The sequence below is a fragment of the Psittacula echo genome (genome assembly GCF_963264785.1).
Source record: "Psittacula echo genome assembly, chromosome: 15".
NCBI lineage: Eukaryota > Metazoa > Chordata > Aves > Psittaciformes > Psittacidae > Psittacula > Psittacula echo.
The window spans coordinates 5,206,257-5,221,583 of record NC_137751.1 but is presented as its reverse complement, the minus strand read 5'-3'; the positions used below and the strand labels follow the sequence as shown (position 1 = coordinate 5,221,583).

General features: G+C 48.0%; 1 protein-coding gene across 3 annotated transcripts in view; it reads right to left on the bottom strand.

Moving 5' to 3' along the window:
• ACACA (acetyl-CoA carboxylase alpha) overlaps positions 1 to 15,327 on the bottom strand; it is a gene marked incomplete at its 5' end in the record, with an annotated part of 100,579 nt that overhangs the window by 27,635 nt on the left and 57,617 nt on the right. For all 3 annotated transcript variants that reach the window (XM_080630174.1, XM_080630175.1, XM_080630173.1), the window contains 4 exons: positions 11,864 to 11,974; positions 12,393 to 12,513; positions 13,030 to 13,127; positions 13,464 to 13,733. In XM_080630174.1, the coding sequence (XP_080486300.1) occupies positions 11,864 to 11,974; positions 12,393 to 12,513; positions 13,030 to 13,127; positions 13,464 to 13,733 (600 nt within the window). The remainder of the gene's footprint in view (positions 1 to 11,863; positions 11,975 to 12,392; positions 12,514 to 13,029; positions 13,128 to 13,463; positions 13,734 to 15,327) is intronic.

The window sequence follows — 15,327 nt, the reverse complement described above, 5'->3', positions numbered from 1 at the left end:
GCCTTGCTCGGAGTCCTCAGGCCATCCACAGTCCCCTCTCCTGCTTGCAGCCTACTCTTGCATTTCTAATCCGAACGTGTGCAGTTCCTGCACTTCTAATTTACGAGCGTTCAGTGGGGGACCCTTCTGACTTGGGAACATATTGGCTCGGTCTAATGCTTGGAGATTATTAAAGTCAGAGCTATACTCCACTATCAAGTCTACAGATCTTTTATTTAGAAGATATGGTGCTCTAAATGCACAAAGAGCTCCCTGTCACCTTCACATTAAAGCCCCTAGTGCCTGGTAAATGGAATTATATAGCTGTCATCTCCTTTCCCCAAAGTTTTAAGAGTACAATGGGCTCATTTTTTCACACTCCATCCCAGCTTCAGAACTAAGAGACCTACTTTGTATTGATTTAGAGTCTCAGAAATAAATAAACCTGCTTCACCAATGTGATTCACAAGAAATTCATGATACACTATTGCATGATATATTTCAAGCTGTGGCTCCAGCTCTTTTTTCCCTTTGGTGAGTGATGGGGGAGGTGGGAGGCAGGGGGAGGTGGGGGGAAGCTGACAGCCTGATGGTTATTGGAGATGGCTACTGACTGCAAATCCACAGGGCAGGTCTTGCTGGTGGAGCCTTTTTCTTGCTTTCATTTGGTGAGATCGGGGGGGGGAAAGGGGGCAAAGCAATTGCACTTCACCCCAGAGGCAGCAGGGGAAGACACATCCAGATGGACACTGTGGCTGCAGCTGGGACTTCTCCACTACCTTCTGCCTGAGGATGCCAAGGCACCCTCAGGAGTACACAGGAGCAGGGCTCCAGGCAGACTGCAGAGGAGACATTCCCTCTGTCTGCTGGTGGCAACACAAAAGGTTATTGGGAGGAAACAGCTCTTCCATCTTGCAAGGAATGATGACAATTTCTAAGGTTTCTAGCTTGTAACAATCACATTTTGCAATCTTGAGATGTGGTCAAACATCAGACCAGGTGTCAAGATGTTTGTTTCTCAATGGTGAGATATTTCTTGTAAATCTTAGAAACAAAAAATTCCTTTGAAAAGTCAAACAAAGAAAAAAACAAAAAAAGAACTTTTCATTTGATCCCAAAAATTCCAGATGAGAAATTCATCAAAGCTGGTGGTTTTTTCCTGAAGAGTTCCAGTTTCAGCAAGGTGGCATTTCCAACTGAAATACGTCTTGTCAAAGAATCCCTGCCTAGTTCTCCTTCCATGGTGCACAGAGACCGCCCGGTTTGCTCAAGGCCACTCCACCACTCAGTGCTAAATCAAAAGGACTCAATATACTTTGCAAACTAAAATTACAGCTCCTCATTCTACATGGTGCAAACACCCATAAATCCCACCTGTCCCAGCCAGGGGGTCCCCCATCCACACACCAGCCTGATAAACAGTATCAATGACTGACTTCATGACCCTGGTTTGGCCATTCCCTTGGTCACCTTCTGGACCCCAAAAGAATCCCAGACTGGTTTGGGTTGGAAGGGACCTTAAAGCTCATCCAGCTCCAACCCCTGCCACGGGCAGGGACATCTTCCACTGGAGCAGCTTGCTCCAAGCCCCTGTGTCCAACCTGGCCTTGAACACTGCCAGGGATGGGGCAGCCACAGCTTCTCTGGGCACCCTGTGCCAGTGCCTCAGCACCCTCACAGGGAAGGGCAATACCTCCAGAATACCCTTCAGAAGGACAGGTAATTTCTCCACGAGCCACTGCAGAAAAGACCCACAGGCAGGTCCCTGATAACCACATAGGAACACCCCAAAAAAGAACGGTGGTCAGGACCAGTTATTCTGGGCCTTCTTCCCTTCAGCTCCAGTGAACATCAGGTACCCGAGCTAATGCTCCAGTAAGAACATACCCTGCAGGCATGGGAACCCTCCGGGAACTGGGATACAGTCCTGGTTTGATGATACCTATATAGGGTTTAGAATCCATTGGAGTTTTCCTGGCAGGTTTAGACAGGCAGAATACAGGCCACTGTGCTAAATAAACTCCTCTTTAGCAGGAATAAACACACACACACAGCTCCAGCACCATTCCCATAGATAAACTGATCAAGATCCATATTAAAAATGATAGAAGGAAGGAGGAAAAAAAGAAGTCAACAGAAATCTATTAGACTTTCTTCCCTAAGCAAACATAAAGGGACTGATAATGTGATGCCTGGAACGTAAATTGTCTCTAATGGGAACAATACACAAATATCAGCACTTAAAGAAAGGCAATTAAAAATAAAATGTAGAAACACAGGGTAATGTTGGTTTATTTGCACTCCTCTGAAGTCCAGGCATCCATCCTGCTCACATTCATCTCTCTACACCGAGCAAAGACCTCTGTGTGACCAGCACTGCCACCAACCAGCTCTCCCATCAGCTTACGCCTCTCACTGGCATTAAAAGGAATCAATTCTGCTCCCTTCCTATTGCCAAACATTGCTAAAATGGGACTGATTTACAACAGCTTCACTGTGACCTTGGTTCTCAAACCAGACTGGCTTGGTTAGGGTGTGAGTGAAGGTGACCTACGTGAGGGAGACCTCCACCAGCACCAAGGTCCTACACTGGTCCTGAAAGCTGAAGAGACCAACCTGTGTCCCTGTTCTCATCACATCACCTCCTGCATCCACCCCAGACTCAGCTGAGCAGCTCCTCCTGCTTCCCCCACTGCTGGAGCTGAGAGCAGGGTAACCTTGGTGAGATCCATGAGGAGCCGTGGATGCTGAATGCTGCTGAAGTGTCGATTTCTGTTTGACATTTCCTAGACCCTCTTTGATTAGCATTCTCAAACAGCCGGCACCCATACCTATCTTCCTAATAGTCTTGCTGTGCCACTACAGAAAGATTCATATCATGCATTAATAATTATAATGCTCCTTTGAATGACAGGGCTGGCACTTGCTGTTCTAACTCACATGATTGCTCTCACATGATTGCTTTGATCTAATCCCAAGACTGGAGTCATCTTGAGCAGATACTGAGCTATCCCTGCCTTGAATCTCAAAAGAAGAGCTTTCCCCAGTCTGCATTTTACAGTAAACCCCTCAAACAGTATCAGTCTCACAGGGCTTCTATTTATTCTTCCACATTGTGAAATTGAGGGGTAAATATTACTGTTTGTGAGACTGAAGACCCATCACTCACACACGACAGACTGTGTAAGCTCCCTGTTCGTCACACGAGCTCCTCCAGTGAGCCTCAGACCTGACCCAGCACCCTGAGCAGCTCTGCCTGGTCCTCCCAAGCCCTGAACCGTGTTCTCACCCTGGTATTGAGTCCCAGAGCATCCACCAAGCTCTGCTGCTTCCCTCAGGCATAGCCTGCAACCATCAGGTCAGTGCCAGGCTGCTTTAGCACTGGGACCAAATGACACCCCACCAGCAGGCAGGGTACTTCCATGTGTCAGTCAGAAGATGCTGAAGAGCCACCAACAGCACAGAGCCATGTACATCAATATAAACTTGTGTCACCAAGCAACCTACAGCAGGGGACAACCACTATCCAATGAGCTGATTCAAGCTGTCCCACATGTACACTGCTCTCTCTGCCTGCCATGTGGATGCTCCTACCATTCAGCTGCAGATCTACATCAATGAAACCATCAATCTCCTCAAAAGCAGCCACACCAATCTCAGCTCTGGCTTTGGCAGTCAATACAATTCAGGACTGAATTAAAATACAAGGCTATTCTCTCCTGGCCTCTTGCAAAGGGGTTGTTGGAGTGCTGGGTTTTAAATGCAGATTGTCAAAACGATCCTCGCAGCAATTATGGTCTGTTGGTTCAACAAGTCCTCAGGAACTCACCCACAGTCACCTGATTGACACATACACTCCGCTGCCCATCACGTTAACATCCTCACCACCACAGTTGTGTCTGCACCAGTGGAAGAGCTACTCAAGAAAGGTCACTGGACAAAGGCTTGGAAGTTCCTTGGATATTTACATGTTGCCTTAGCAAACAATAATGGTTCCACTCATCAGTTCACCTGACAAACACCCCTCTAAAAGCTGTTCTTCAGAAGTGTTTTCTCCCCCTAAAACCCACCCATTCTCAGTTCTAGAAACAGTGCATTACTAACCTGGTTGGTTAGTTGCTCAGCTTTTTCAGGTCTAGAATAGGTTATACAAGCAGACACACTGTTTAAATTAAGATCATTTTGAAGGCAAAACCTTCCACAGAAAGAAATCCTCAGGATGGGGTTACCCACCCTGCCAATGCAGGTACTTCCCATCTGATGAGCTCAAAACACATTCCGAATAGAAACGAACTAAGGATTCAAGGCCAAGCTGCCAGCAGGTAGCTGCTGATCAAACGTGTCACACCACAACCAGGCAGTTGGCTGCACACTGGAAAATGAGACCCAGAGTTCTGGTTCTGAGCTACGCTTTGAACATCTCAGACTGTAATGGTATCACAGTATCACAGTATCACAGTATGTTAGAGATTGGAAGGGACCTCAAGAGATCATCTAGTCCAATCCCCCTGCCAGAGCAGGAACACCTAGATAAGGTTACACAGGAATGTGTCCAGGCGGGTTTTGAATGTCTCCAGAGAAGGAGACTCCACAACCTCCCTGGGCAGCCTGTTCCAGTGTTCTGTCACCCTCACTGAGAAGAAGTTTCTTCTCAAGTTTAAGTGGAACCTCTTGTGTTCCAGTTTATACCCATTACCCCTTGTCTTATCATAGTTTGCCATTGAGAAGAGCCTGGCTCCATCCTCATGACACTCCCCCTTTATATATTTATATACACTAATAAGGTCCCCCCGCAGTCTCCTCTTCTCCAAACTATAGAGACCCAGCTCCCTCAGCCTTTCCTCATAAGGGAGATGCTCCACTCCCTTAATCATCTTTGTCGCCCTGCGCTGGACTCTCTCCAGCAGGTCCCTGTCCTTCTTGAACTGAGGGGCCCAGAACTGGACACAATATTCCAGATGCGGTCTCACCAGGGCCGAGTAGAGGGGAAGGAGGACCTCTCTCGACCTACTGACCACCCCCCTTCTAATACACCCCAGGATGCCATTGGCCTTCCTGGCCACAAGGGCACAGTGTTGGCTCATGGTCATCCTGCTGTCCACTAGGACCCCCAGGTCCCTCTCCCCTACACTACCCTCTAACAGGTCGTTCCCCAACCTATACTGGAACCTGGGGTTGTTCCTGCCCAGATGCAGGACTCTACACTTTCCCTTGTTATATTTCATCAAGTTTCTCCCTGCCCAACTCTCCAGCCTGTCCAGGTCACGCTGGATGGCAGCACAGCCTTCTGGCGTGTCAGCCACTCCTCCCAGCTTAGTGTCATCAGCAAACTTGCTGACAGTACACTCAATTCCCTCATCTAAATCATTGATGAATATATTAAATAATACTGGTCCCAATACTGACCCTTGAGGCACTCCACTAGATACAGGCCTCCAACTAGACTCCGCCCCATAGACTACAACTCTCTGGCTTCTGTCCTTCAGCCAGTTCGCAGTCCACCTCACTACCTGATCATCCAGGCCACACTTCCTCAATTTAGCTATGAGGATGCTGTGGGAGACTGTGTCAAATGCTTTGCTGAAGTCAAGGTAGACCACATCCACCGCTCTGCCATCATCCATCCACTGTGTTATTTCCTCATAAAAGGCTAGGAGGTTGGTCAAGCATGACTTCCCCTTGGTAAAGCCATGTTAACTGCCCCTCATAACCCTCTTATCCTTGACATGCCTTAAGATGGCATCAAGGATAAGGTGTTCCATCACTTTCCCAGGGATAGAGGTGAGGCTGACCGGTCTATAGTTACCCGGGTCCTCCTTCTTGCCTTTTTTGAAGACTGGAGTGACATTTGCTTTCCTCCAGTCCTCAGGCACCTCTCCCGTTTCCCAAGACTTGGTAAAGATGATGGAGAGTGGTCTAGCAATGACTTCCGCCAGTTCCCTCAGCACCCGCGGGTGCATCCCATCTGGACCCATGGATTTATGGATGTCCAGATTGCTCAACTGGTCCCTAACCCATTCCTCATGGACTAAGGCAAACTGCTCCAGTGACCTGACTTCATCTGAGGTCTCAGGAGTACAGGGTTCTTCAGGACTGCCTCCGGCAGAGTAGACTGACACAAAGAAGGCATTCAATAACTCTGCCATCTCTGTATCTTCTGTCACCAGGGCACCCATCCCATTCACCAGTGGGCCAACCTTGCCTCTGGTATTAGTTTTATCAGCTATGTATTTGAAAAAGCTCTTTCTGTTGTCCTTGACCCCTCTGGCCAGATTTAATTCTAAGGAGGCCTTAGCCATCCTAGCTGCCTTCCTACATCCTCTAGCAGCAGCCTTATATTCCTCCCGAGTGGCCAGCCCCTCCTTCCATGACCTATAAACTCTGCTCTTCCACTTGAGCATACCCAGCAGTTCCTTATTCAGCCACGCAGGTCTCCTGGCCCTCTTCCTTGACTTCCTATATGTTGGGATGCTCTGATCTTGAGCTTGGAATAAGCAATTCTTGAATGCCAACCAACTATCTTGGGCCCCTTTACCTTCAAGCAGCCTTGCCCATGGGACTTCCCCTAGCAATTGCTTGAAAAGGCCAAAGTTTGCCCTGCTGAAGTCCAGGGTTGCAATTCTACTTGCTATTGTACTGGTCCTACCACACAAGATCCTGAATTCCACCGTCTCGTGGTCGCTGCAACCAAGGCAGCCCTCAACCCTTACTGCTTCGACCAGACTCTCCTTGTTAGTGAGGATGAGATCCAGCAGCGCTCCTCTCCTGGTTGGCTCATCCACCATTTGCATGAGGAAGTTATCATCCATACACTGGAGGAACCTCCTGGACTGTGGCTGGGTTGCTGAGTAGTCCTTCCAGCAAACATCAGGGAAGTTAAAATCCCCCACGACGACCACGTCCTGTGACTGTGAGGCCGCTCTCAGCTGCTTGTAGAAGGCCTCATCAACTTCCTCACCCTGATCTGGTGGCCTGTAACAGACACCCACAACAGTATCGCCCCTGCCAGCCTGCCCCTTAATTCTCACCCACAGACTCTCAACTCGCTCATCCCCTGTTCCTGGACAGAGCTCAGTACATTGCAGCTGCTCTCGCACATAAAGAGCAACCCCACCACCCCGCCTGGCTGGCCTGTCTTTCCTGAAAAGGACATAGCCCTCCATGAGTATATTCCAGTCATGCGAGCTGTCCCACCACGTCTCTGTAATTGCCACCAGATCATAATCTCCTGACTTAACACAGGTCTCCAACTCCTCCTGCTTATTTCCCATGCTGCATGCATTGGTGTATAGGCATTTCAAGGAGGGAGCTGAGCTCACCAATTTCACCCTAGCATTATAGGAGGCCTCCCGGTCTTCATCAATCCTAGAGTGCTGCCCCACTGGGGCAAGCCCAGTTACAACCCCATCCCCCTTCGAATCTAGTTTAAAGCTCTCCAAATGAGCCCTGCTAATTCATGCCCCAGCATCCTTTTGCCTCTGTGAGTTTCTGACTCTTCACCTTCACTGCTTCTTTCCCTATGTACTATAGGATATCACTGGGGGAAAATAAAGCTAAACAGGAGGAAACAGAACACTGCTGGTTACATTCTTCCCTTCACCTCCAGAAGTGACGTGACGACCACTTTAGATGTCCTGTTGTGAAGTGCAGTGTGAGGGACAGTTCATCATCACTCAGAAAATAAACTGAGATCACCAGGTTGACCATCTCTATAACAGACTGATGTGTACCAAGATAGTAGAGGGTTCTGGAGACCTCTCTATAACACTGATGTGTATCAAGTTAGTAGATGGTTCTGAAGGCCTCTCTATAACAGACTGATGTGCATCAGGTTAGTAGAGGGTTCTGAAGACCTCTGCTAAACCTGGTTTCCCTTAGAGGAAGCCCAAGCCATGCCTCTGCAGAGATGTGATTGAAAGCCACTATTTGTTTACACTAACAAAACAGCCTTAAAGACAGGCTTCCTTTTCAACACAAAAGACAAGGAGGAGCAAACTCATTATAAATAGGTCAGCCACAGACTTGGGAACATCCTTGTGAGGACTGGAAGCTTGAACCAGATGAGCAGTGCATAAACTGGGAGCGCTGGGCTCTATTAGATAGAAAACCAGTGGAAATTAACCTGTTAGAGATGAAATCAGGGGGAAAGGGAGTTGGGGGAGGAAGTGGGGGGTGGCAAAAAGGGGGAGGCAAAGTTAAAATATATACATACATACATATATATATATATGAAAACCTCTGCCTCAGCAAAAGTTTTCATTAAAATTTTAGACAAATGATCTCTGTGTCCTTCCCCCGCACTGCCTGGGGCTCCATGCTATTTCTATGCAAATAACAACCTCGTGCTTTAGATCTTATTATTTCCACCGGAGCTGCGGCGACATGACCCGAGACGTGTGCGAGGTAGACAGCGCTAGAGAGAGAGAAAGAGGGAGAGAGCCAGGAGAGGGAGAGAGGGAGGGAGATGGAGTGGCTGCTCGCTGGAGTGTGAAGAAATATTGTCAGGAGTGAGCAGCAGAGAACAAAAAGCAGAATTGCCGGGCTAACGTGTTTATTTCAGCCCCTCTCCCCATGTGAACCGGCAGCTCTTAAAATTCATTGGGCATCAGGCGATCATGCACAATCCATCTGCTTTCACTTTATCATTTGCATTTCATGCCTCCTGGCTTTTGATGTGCTGATACTTTGATGCAGTCAGGAGACGCGCATTATCATTATTTCCATTTCCAGGGGGGTCAGCGGGCTCGGCACAGGCGCGCGCGCACGCTCCCGGCACAGGAATGAAATGTCATTTCCACCTCTCCACCCCCTGCTGAAATGCACCAGGGGAAGACAAAAGGGGGACGGATGAAATGCAGCCCCGGTGCCCCGCACGCAGAGCACTGTGTCCCCACTGCGGAGCATCGCCACCTTTCGCCCAGGTCTTCCCCCCCAGTGCCTGTCGGTGTGGGCTATGAACAAAGACAGCTTCATCAGGAGCAGAGGGAAGCCTCACACGGCTCCTGTGCTGCTTCTTGTCACCCCTGCCAGGCAATGGGGCTGAGAGAATGCTTAAACCTGCCTGGTAGCAGGTGTTTCACAGTGATCGGCCTCTCTACTTACAAAGCAGTGACACGGGCACAGCCAGCACGTGATTAACCAACCTCTGGAACCAAACATTAGCTCCAGCAAAAAATGCTATTGACCTTGAGCTCATCATCTAAGTTATAGGTTACAGTCTGGTTTTGGCAGCTGGACCTTTCCCTCTACACCTAAACCCTCAGGCTGGTTTTACATAATGATAATGAACAAGACCAGCAACAGATCTGCTGGCACAGAATGTTTCTCACAGCCCCCCCTCTGCTCCCCCTTTAAATGAGAAAGAATCCAGTATTTCAATAAGGGAAATTCACACCAAAACTCAAAACGACCCCCAAAGTCCTCTCACTGCTCCCTGAAAGCCCAATTGTCCCCATTTCATGTTCTCTTCCTCCAGACAGAAGACATTTTGAAGCTAGGTCTGTAGGCACAAGAGCACGTGTCAGCTTTGCACAGCATCCTTCAGGAAGACAGCAGTTAAAAGTCAGCAATGGAAAAACCTGTCCCAGATCTCTGGGACCTAATTGGGAAAAGCTTAAGAAATATTTCCACACAATGGGGTCAGGATACCTCCAGCTCCAACTGTCATGAGGCAGCAGTTTGCATTTACTTCTGTTTCAGCCATGATCTTCCCTCCAGACCCTGTCAGCGGGACTGGGGACCTTCAATTCCCATGCAGTAAAGCGCTGGCTTTGCTGCACAGGCTCTTCTCGCCATCTGTTCTAAGGGAACAAGAAGCAGCAGAGCTCACCCGCTCCACAGAGAACTACAATGGGTTTCCACCACGAGACCCTTTTAGAGTCTTATTCATGTGAATGAACATGAACTCATACATCACGCCCCAAGAGCCTCTGCACTCCTTACAAAGGAACACTTTGCTCAGCTGGCCATGGCTGACATTGGGCCAGCCACTTTCTAACCAAAAGAAAGTTCAAACTGTCCATCTAAATTCAAAAGACAAGAGTTTAACAGTTTACATGGAAGAACAGGGACACAGAGGGTAAGCCTGAAGTAGATCCTGCATTAGCATTCACCATTTGCTTTACACTCTCCTTAAGACCCCCCCTGGACTAAGCTTGGTCACTTCAGGTTAGCACTGGACATCACTCTTGTGGGACACAATTATAGCTGCATCCATTCAAAAAGCTCTGGTCATAACTGGATTCCCAGTCTCTCACTATTCAAGGATAGGTAAACTTCCTCGTTCTGGGCTTAGCTGTCTCACTGGGAAAGCTGGATAGGATGGAACAGATTCCTCCTTTGCCTGACCTTTAGCCAAGTAGAGGTTCAATGCCTCCATGAAAACACATGCGCAAGGAGGAAAACTCTTGGGATGGGCTAAGTCACCCCCCAGAAAGCATCTCCTCCTGCCTACACCTGCTGACAGAAGCCTTAATTTAGGGTAAATCCTTAATTTTTAAGTGCCTAAAATGTAGTGAGATTAATCTAATCCTATGAAAACATTCATTCCATGGGTAGAGAGAGCAGTTAAACCTGGGAAGAAGAGAGGAGGAGAGAAGGATTGAACAGCCTGGCCCTGCCATCTGGGAAACTCTGCAGGGCCCCGATCCCCCACAAATGACAGCTGGAACCAGGCAACTTACTCCACTTGAGCAAGCACTAAACTGACTCAATTTCTTTTTAACGGATGGATCTTCAAATGCCTCTTTTCCTTCCATTGATGCAGGTGTGTGACGTGTGTAAGAGATCTAACTGAGGGTGCTGCATCCTAGAGTTGATAGGATCAATGCTTCATTTTCTGCAGAGCCCCCTTTATTCAGGGAAATGATTCAACGAGAGACTATTTTCCTTTTATCTCCCATTGTCAGGCAGGCACTCCTTGAAACACAGCTTGTGCTGAAGCACAACCACCCCAGGTGCTGGAGAGGGCCTGAGAACAAAGCTGCACAATGGGGAGGGCACTCGCGCTGCACAATCCCAACTCCCATGTAAACAAAGCCCTCAGTGAGAGGGATGAGAACGGAGTCGTGCCTGCCTCAAACAACGAGCTGGAGGCTGTGGTATTAATAGGCTTGGGGCAGCAAAGGGAGAAAAAGCACCTCTGATGAAGGAGGGGAAAGAAGAGCCACTTTAGGAGTGAAAGCAGTTAAGTTTTCTTACAGCCTGAGGTACTCCTCCTGCTCCCACAGCTGAGATGTCCACAGCAGGCCTGAACCCTGGGGAATCTCTATCCACACACCCCTCATCAGGCTTCAGTGCTCCCCCCACAATCCTGAGGATGGCTGAAAGCTCAGGGAGGTTTGGGCCCATGAGTTTTGAAACACAACCTTCCAGATACTGGAAACAGCCCCATTTCCTCCATCACAGTACACAGTGGGTGGAAGAAGATGCTGCCCAGTTGCAGGCTTCCCCACTGCTGTCATTTAGTCACTGCACACAACCTACATGACCTGGTTTCAGCTGGGGTTAAACCACAACACTATGTTAGAAGCTGCTTCTCCTTCTTCCCCTTCACCTGGCTCATGCTCAAGCCCTTTAATCTGCAGTTGTGCCGAGGTGCCCTGCCAATCTCCAGCCGGGATGCCTGGAACAGTGCCTCTGGCTGTCAGTATGATGCTCTTGTCAAGAAAGGACCAGAGAGCAAAGGAAAGACACTGCAAAGGCAAGTTCCACAGCTGCTGCCCTGTGCTGGTTCTCCTTGATCAGAAGGAGCCCCAGAAGGAAGAAACCAAAAGGGACTGAGTACAGTGACACAGAGTGGTGGCAGCTCCCCGGGTCTCCAGCAGAACCCACAAAAACAGCTCAATTCACATAGCTCTGAAGACTGAAACACATAAAGACTCACTTTGTTGAGGGCTCCACAGCCAGTCAGGATTATGTGAGAGTTCTCCACCTGGATAGTCCTCTGACCCAGCCGGACAAGGTAAGCTCCAATTCCAATTGCCCGACATGTAACCTTAAGGAAATAAAGCAATTACATTGATTTCTGTCTTACCACCCAGCCAAACCCCTCTGATTCAAACACTTAGATAACGCTAGGCACGTTTGTATTGCAAGGCTATAAAACCTGCTCTCACTGCAAACCTCCAGATTCTATTTTTAGGTAAAGCACGGTATCTTTACTTTAAAAAAGAGACTTAGCAACTTAGAGACTGAGCAAATATGAAGCCAAATAACAGTTTTCTACAAGCATTTTAAATTGAGCCTGCAAGGGCCCCAGCTCCACAATGGTGCCAGTGGCATTGCTCAAAGCCTACGGGAGCCAATTCATAACACCCAGAAGCCTGATCCCAGATGTCCCTTCTGGATATCACTGCAGGGTTTTTAGCTCAAGCAGACAATAGTCTGAAGAATAGAAAGCAGTGGGGGATTACCAAGTTGATGGTGATAACACTCTCGTAGGCTAAAGATGATTCTCCAGCAATCATGCCAGATCCTCTGAGGTTCTCTGTTCCAAGTCCATCTTCCTTTCCGATAATATCTGTTATCTTATACCTGAGGGAGACACATACAGCCTTTGAGTCACAAGGTCCAATGATTTGCTGAATCAGTTTGCTACCCAGAAAATGGAAAGTGACTAAATATCATTAAGGCTTTAAAGAATAATGTGCATAAATCCCAGCCAGGATCAGTACATGGGCTCATTCTGCATGAAATAGTCCTGCATCAGAGTAGCCAAAGCAGCACTGCAAAGAGGAAACGCCAAGGGAGAGGACTGTTCATGGAAAAGTCATTCTGTCATTCCAACAGGCCATGAGGAGCAGGCTGATTATAGGAAAAAGGGCCAGAAAGGAAGAGAATGCAGCTCAAAGGAAAAAGAAACAGAACAAGAGATTATAATGAGGATCTTACCTTTTCTTTACATCTCTCATGCCTTCCTTCCCCAGCACAATCCCCTCTTACCCAGCACCCTCAGACTGACTTCTCTCTTTTCCACTAGGCCCTTGTTAAGCAAAGTACTTAAGCATGTACTGAACAGAAAGGTTTTCATCCTGACCTGTCTATGCTTACCTGGACTCTCCATTGTCCTCCACATGTTCACAGTGAACTGAGTTCAGGGCACTCACTTTCTTATAGTCTTGAGGAGTCAGGTACAAGTATTTGTATCCCTGCAGGGAAAAACAGTTCATTCATCTAATTCCCATCTGGATTCCCTTCCGAATCCCCAATAACCCCTTCCAAAAAGAATGTTCTGAGGGAGCAGGATTTAATCCCAGACAGCAGCAAGAAAATCCTCTCTTAACATCAGAGCTCCAGCTGAGGGATGCCTTCAGCATTTAGCACCAATTCATTCCGGATGCCAAGACTGCTGCCTGAGAGATCCAATAGCAAGGAAAACTCTGGATCTAACAGTCTGGCAAACATTTATCCTCACCTCTATTAAAAGAAGTAGTACAAAAGTAAGATGCTGCAGAGCTTCACCTGTGACTCCTGTGCCTCCTTACCTTGTATGGGTCATTGGGGTCTTCCCAAGCTACTTGGAACATGTGCCGAATCTCCTCAGCCAAACCAATCCTGGCTCCACTGTTGGCAGCCACATAGATACGGGGGATGCCATGTGTCCGAGCAAGCTCTGAGGCCCTCAGGAACAGCACATCCTCCTGAGGCCCAAAAGAGCCGATCCGGTATGTAATGTCATTGCCAATGACAATGATATCACGGCCTTCAGGATACTCCGGGGTCTTCAGAGTCATCTTCCAGGCCACCATCCCAACCTGCAATCAAAGAGCAGAGAACAACAACTAAGTGTAGATCCTCAAGATGGGAAAGTGGGGAATTACGCATTTTACTGTGTTGCACTTGGTGTGTTTTCTTTGGGAGCTCCAACAAGACCAGCTCTGATATGTGCTGCCAGTGTGGAAACACGGCTGGGAAGTCTTAATGCCTCCCAGATTCCCTGCAGCACATCCTCCATTGCTCTTCCCACCCCAGACACCAACACTGGCTCCCTCTTTCCCCATTCAGAGGTCTGTCACTGGTCCACAACACATTCTGAAGACACCCCTCTTAGGGTGCTGCATTTATTCCATGTGCCAGAGCTCCCAGGGTGAGGATGGATGTGCTGCTGTACAGACTCCTGACCACCCGCTTGAGATACCCAGGTATTACCCCAGAACCTCATCACCCTGTTTCTCTGTCACCCTTCCCTCATTTTAATCATCCTTTTATTCATAACTGCCTCCACTGATTTTTTTCTGTCCTTCCTTTCATTTCTTTGGCTCTTCCCTTTTGGCTTCCCAAACATTGCAGCAGTTTCTTTCCAAACCTGCCTGGATAAGTAATGCTTTTTGCTGCATATTTCTCTTTTTAAAATCACCAGATGATCTCTTCTGACCCATCTTATGGAGATCAGCAACATCTGTACCCTGCATCTCCCATCTCTCAGCTGCCACGTATCGCTGCACCGGGGACTTGGCCATCCTGGAATGCCATTAACAGATGGAAATAGCAGCGTCCCTTGAAAGCCACATGCATCACCCAGTCTCCGCTTGCCCAAGGATCATAAGCTCTGAGTACACATTCCTCAAGCCGATTGCACATCCTCTGCTATCAGGAGGGTTGAAACTCTCATTGTGGAGACTCTGAATTCCGAACATGATGAACTAAAGCGGGAGGGGGAGAGGGGAGAAGCAGCAGATAGATATGTGCCATTTAATCCAAATCAAAACGGCACAATACACAGTTGAGATCCAATCAACATCTGCAATAAGATATGCCATAATAGGCTCATTAAAAAAAATAAAATGGGAGAGGAATTAATCAAAGGGTCATTGGAAGTAAAGCAGGCAGCAATCCAAAGCCATTACAACTGGCTACTGGCAGCTCCTTTCCCTTGCACCTCCCATTCCAAGAGCTGAGATTGCAAGTTAACAGAATGAGGGTGTTTCAGTTCACCTTCCCCTCAGTTCCATCCGCTGCTATTTTGACTAATGTGTCGTAAGGGATTAATGTGTTTGCTTCTGAGTATTTGCAGATTTACAGTTACATCTCAGCATCCAACTGCAGCCTTTGGAAGAGAGAGATACTGCAGCACTTTGAGAGGCAGGAGGATAAACCCCTAGAAGGCAGTGGGATGCTTTGCTCTAATACCAGTACTATTGACAAATTATAGGCAAAAGTTGTATTGATGTAAAACAAGGGGGTATAGAGAGACTGGGGGTCACAGAGATGAGTCCAGAGCCTGGCAGAGGAACATAATGGATCCCAAACAAAACCACACAGGCTCCTTGGACTTCTGCTCTTCTGCTGATGGACTTTCATAGCAGAAAAAGAGATGCCAGGGGCTGGATAGTGTGCCTCTGTGCTAAC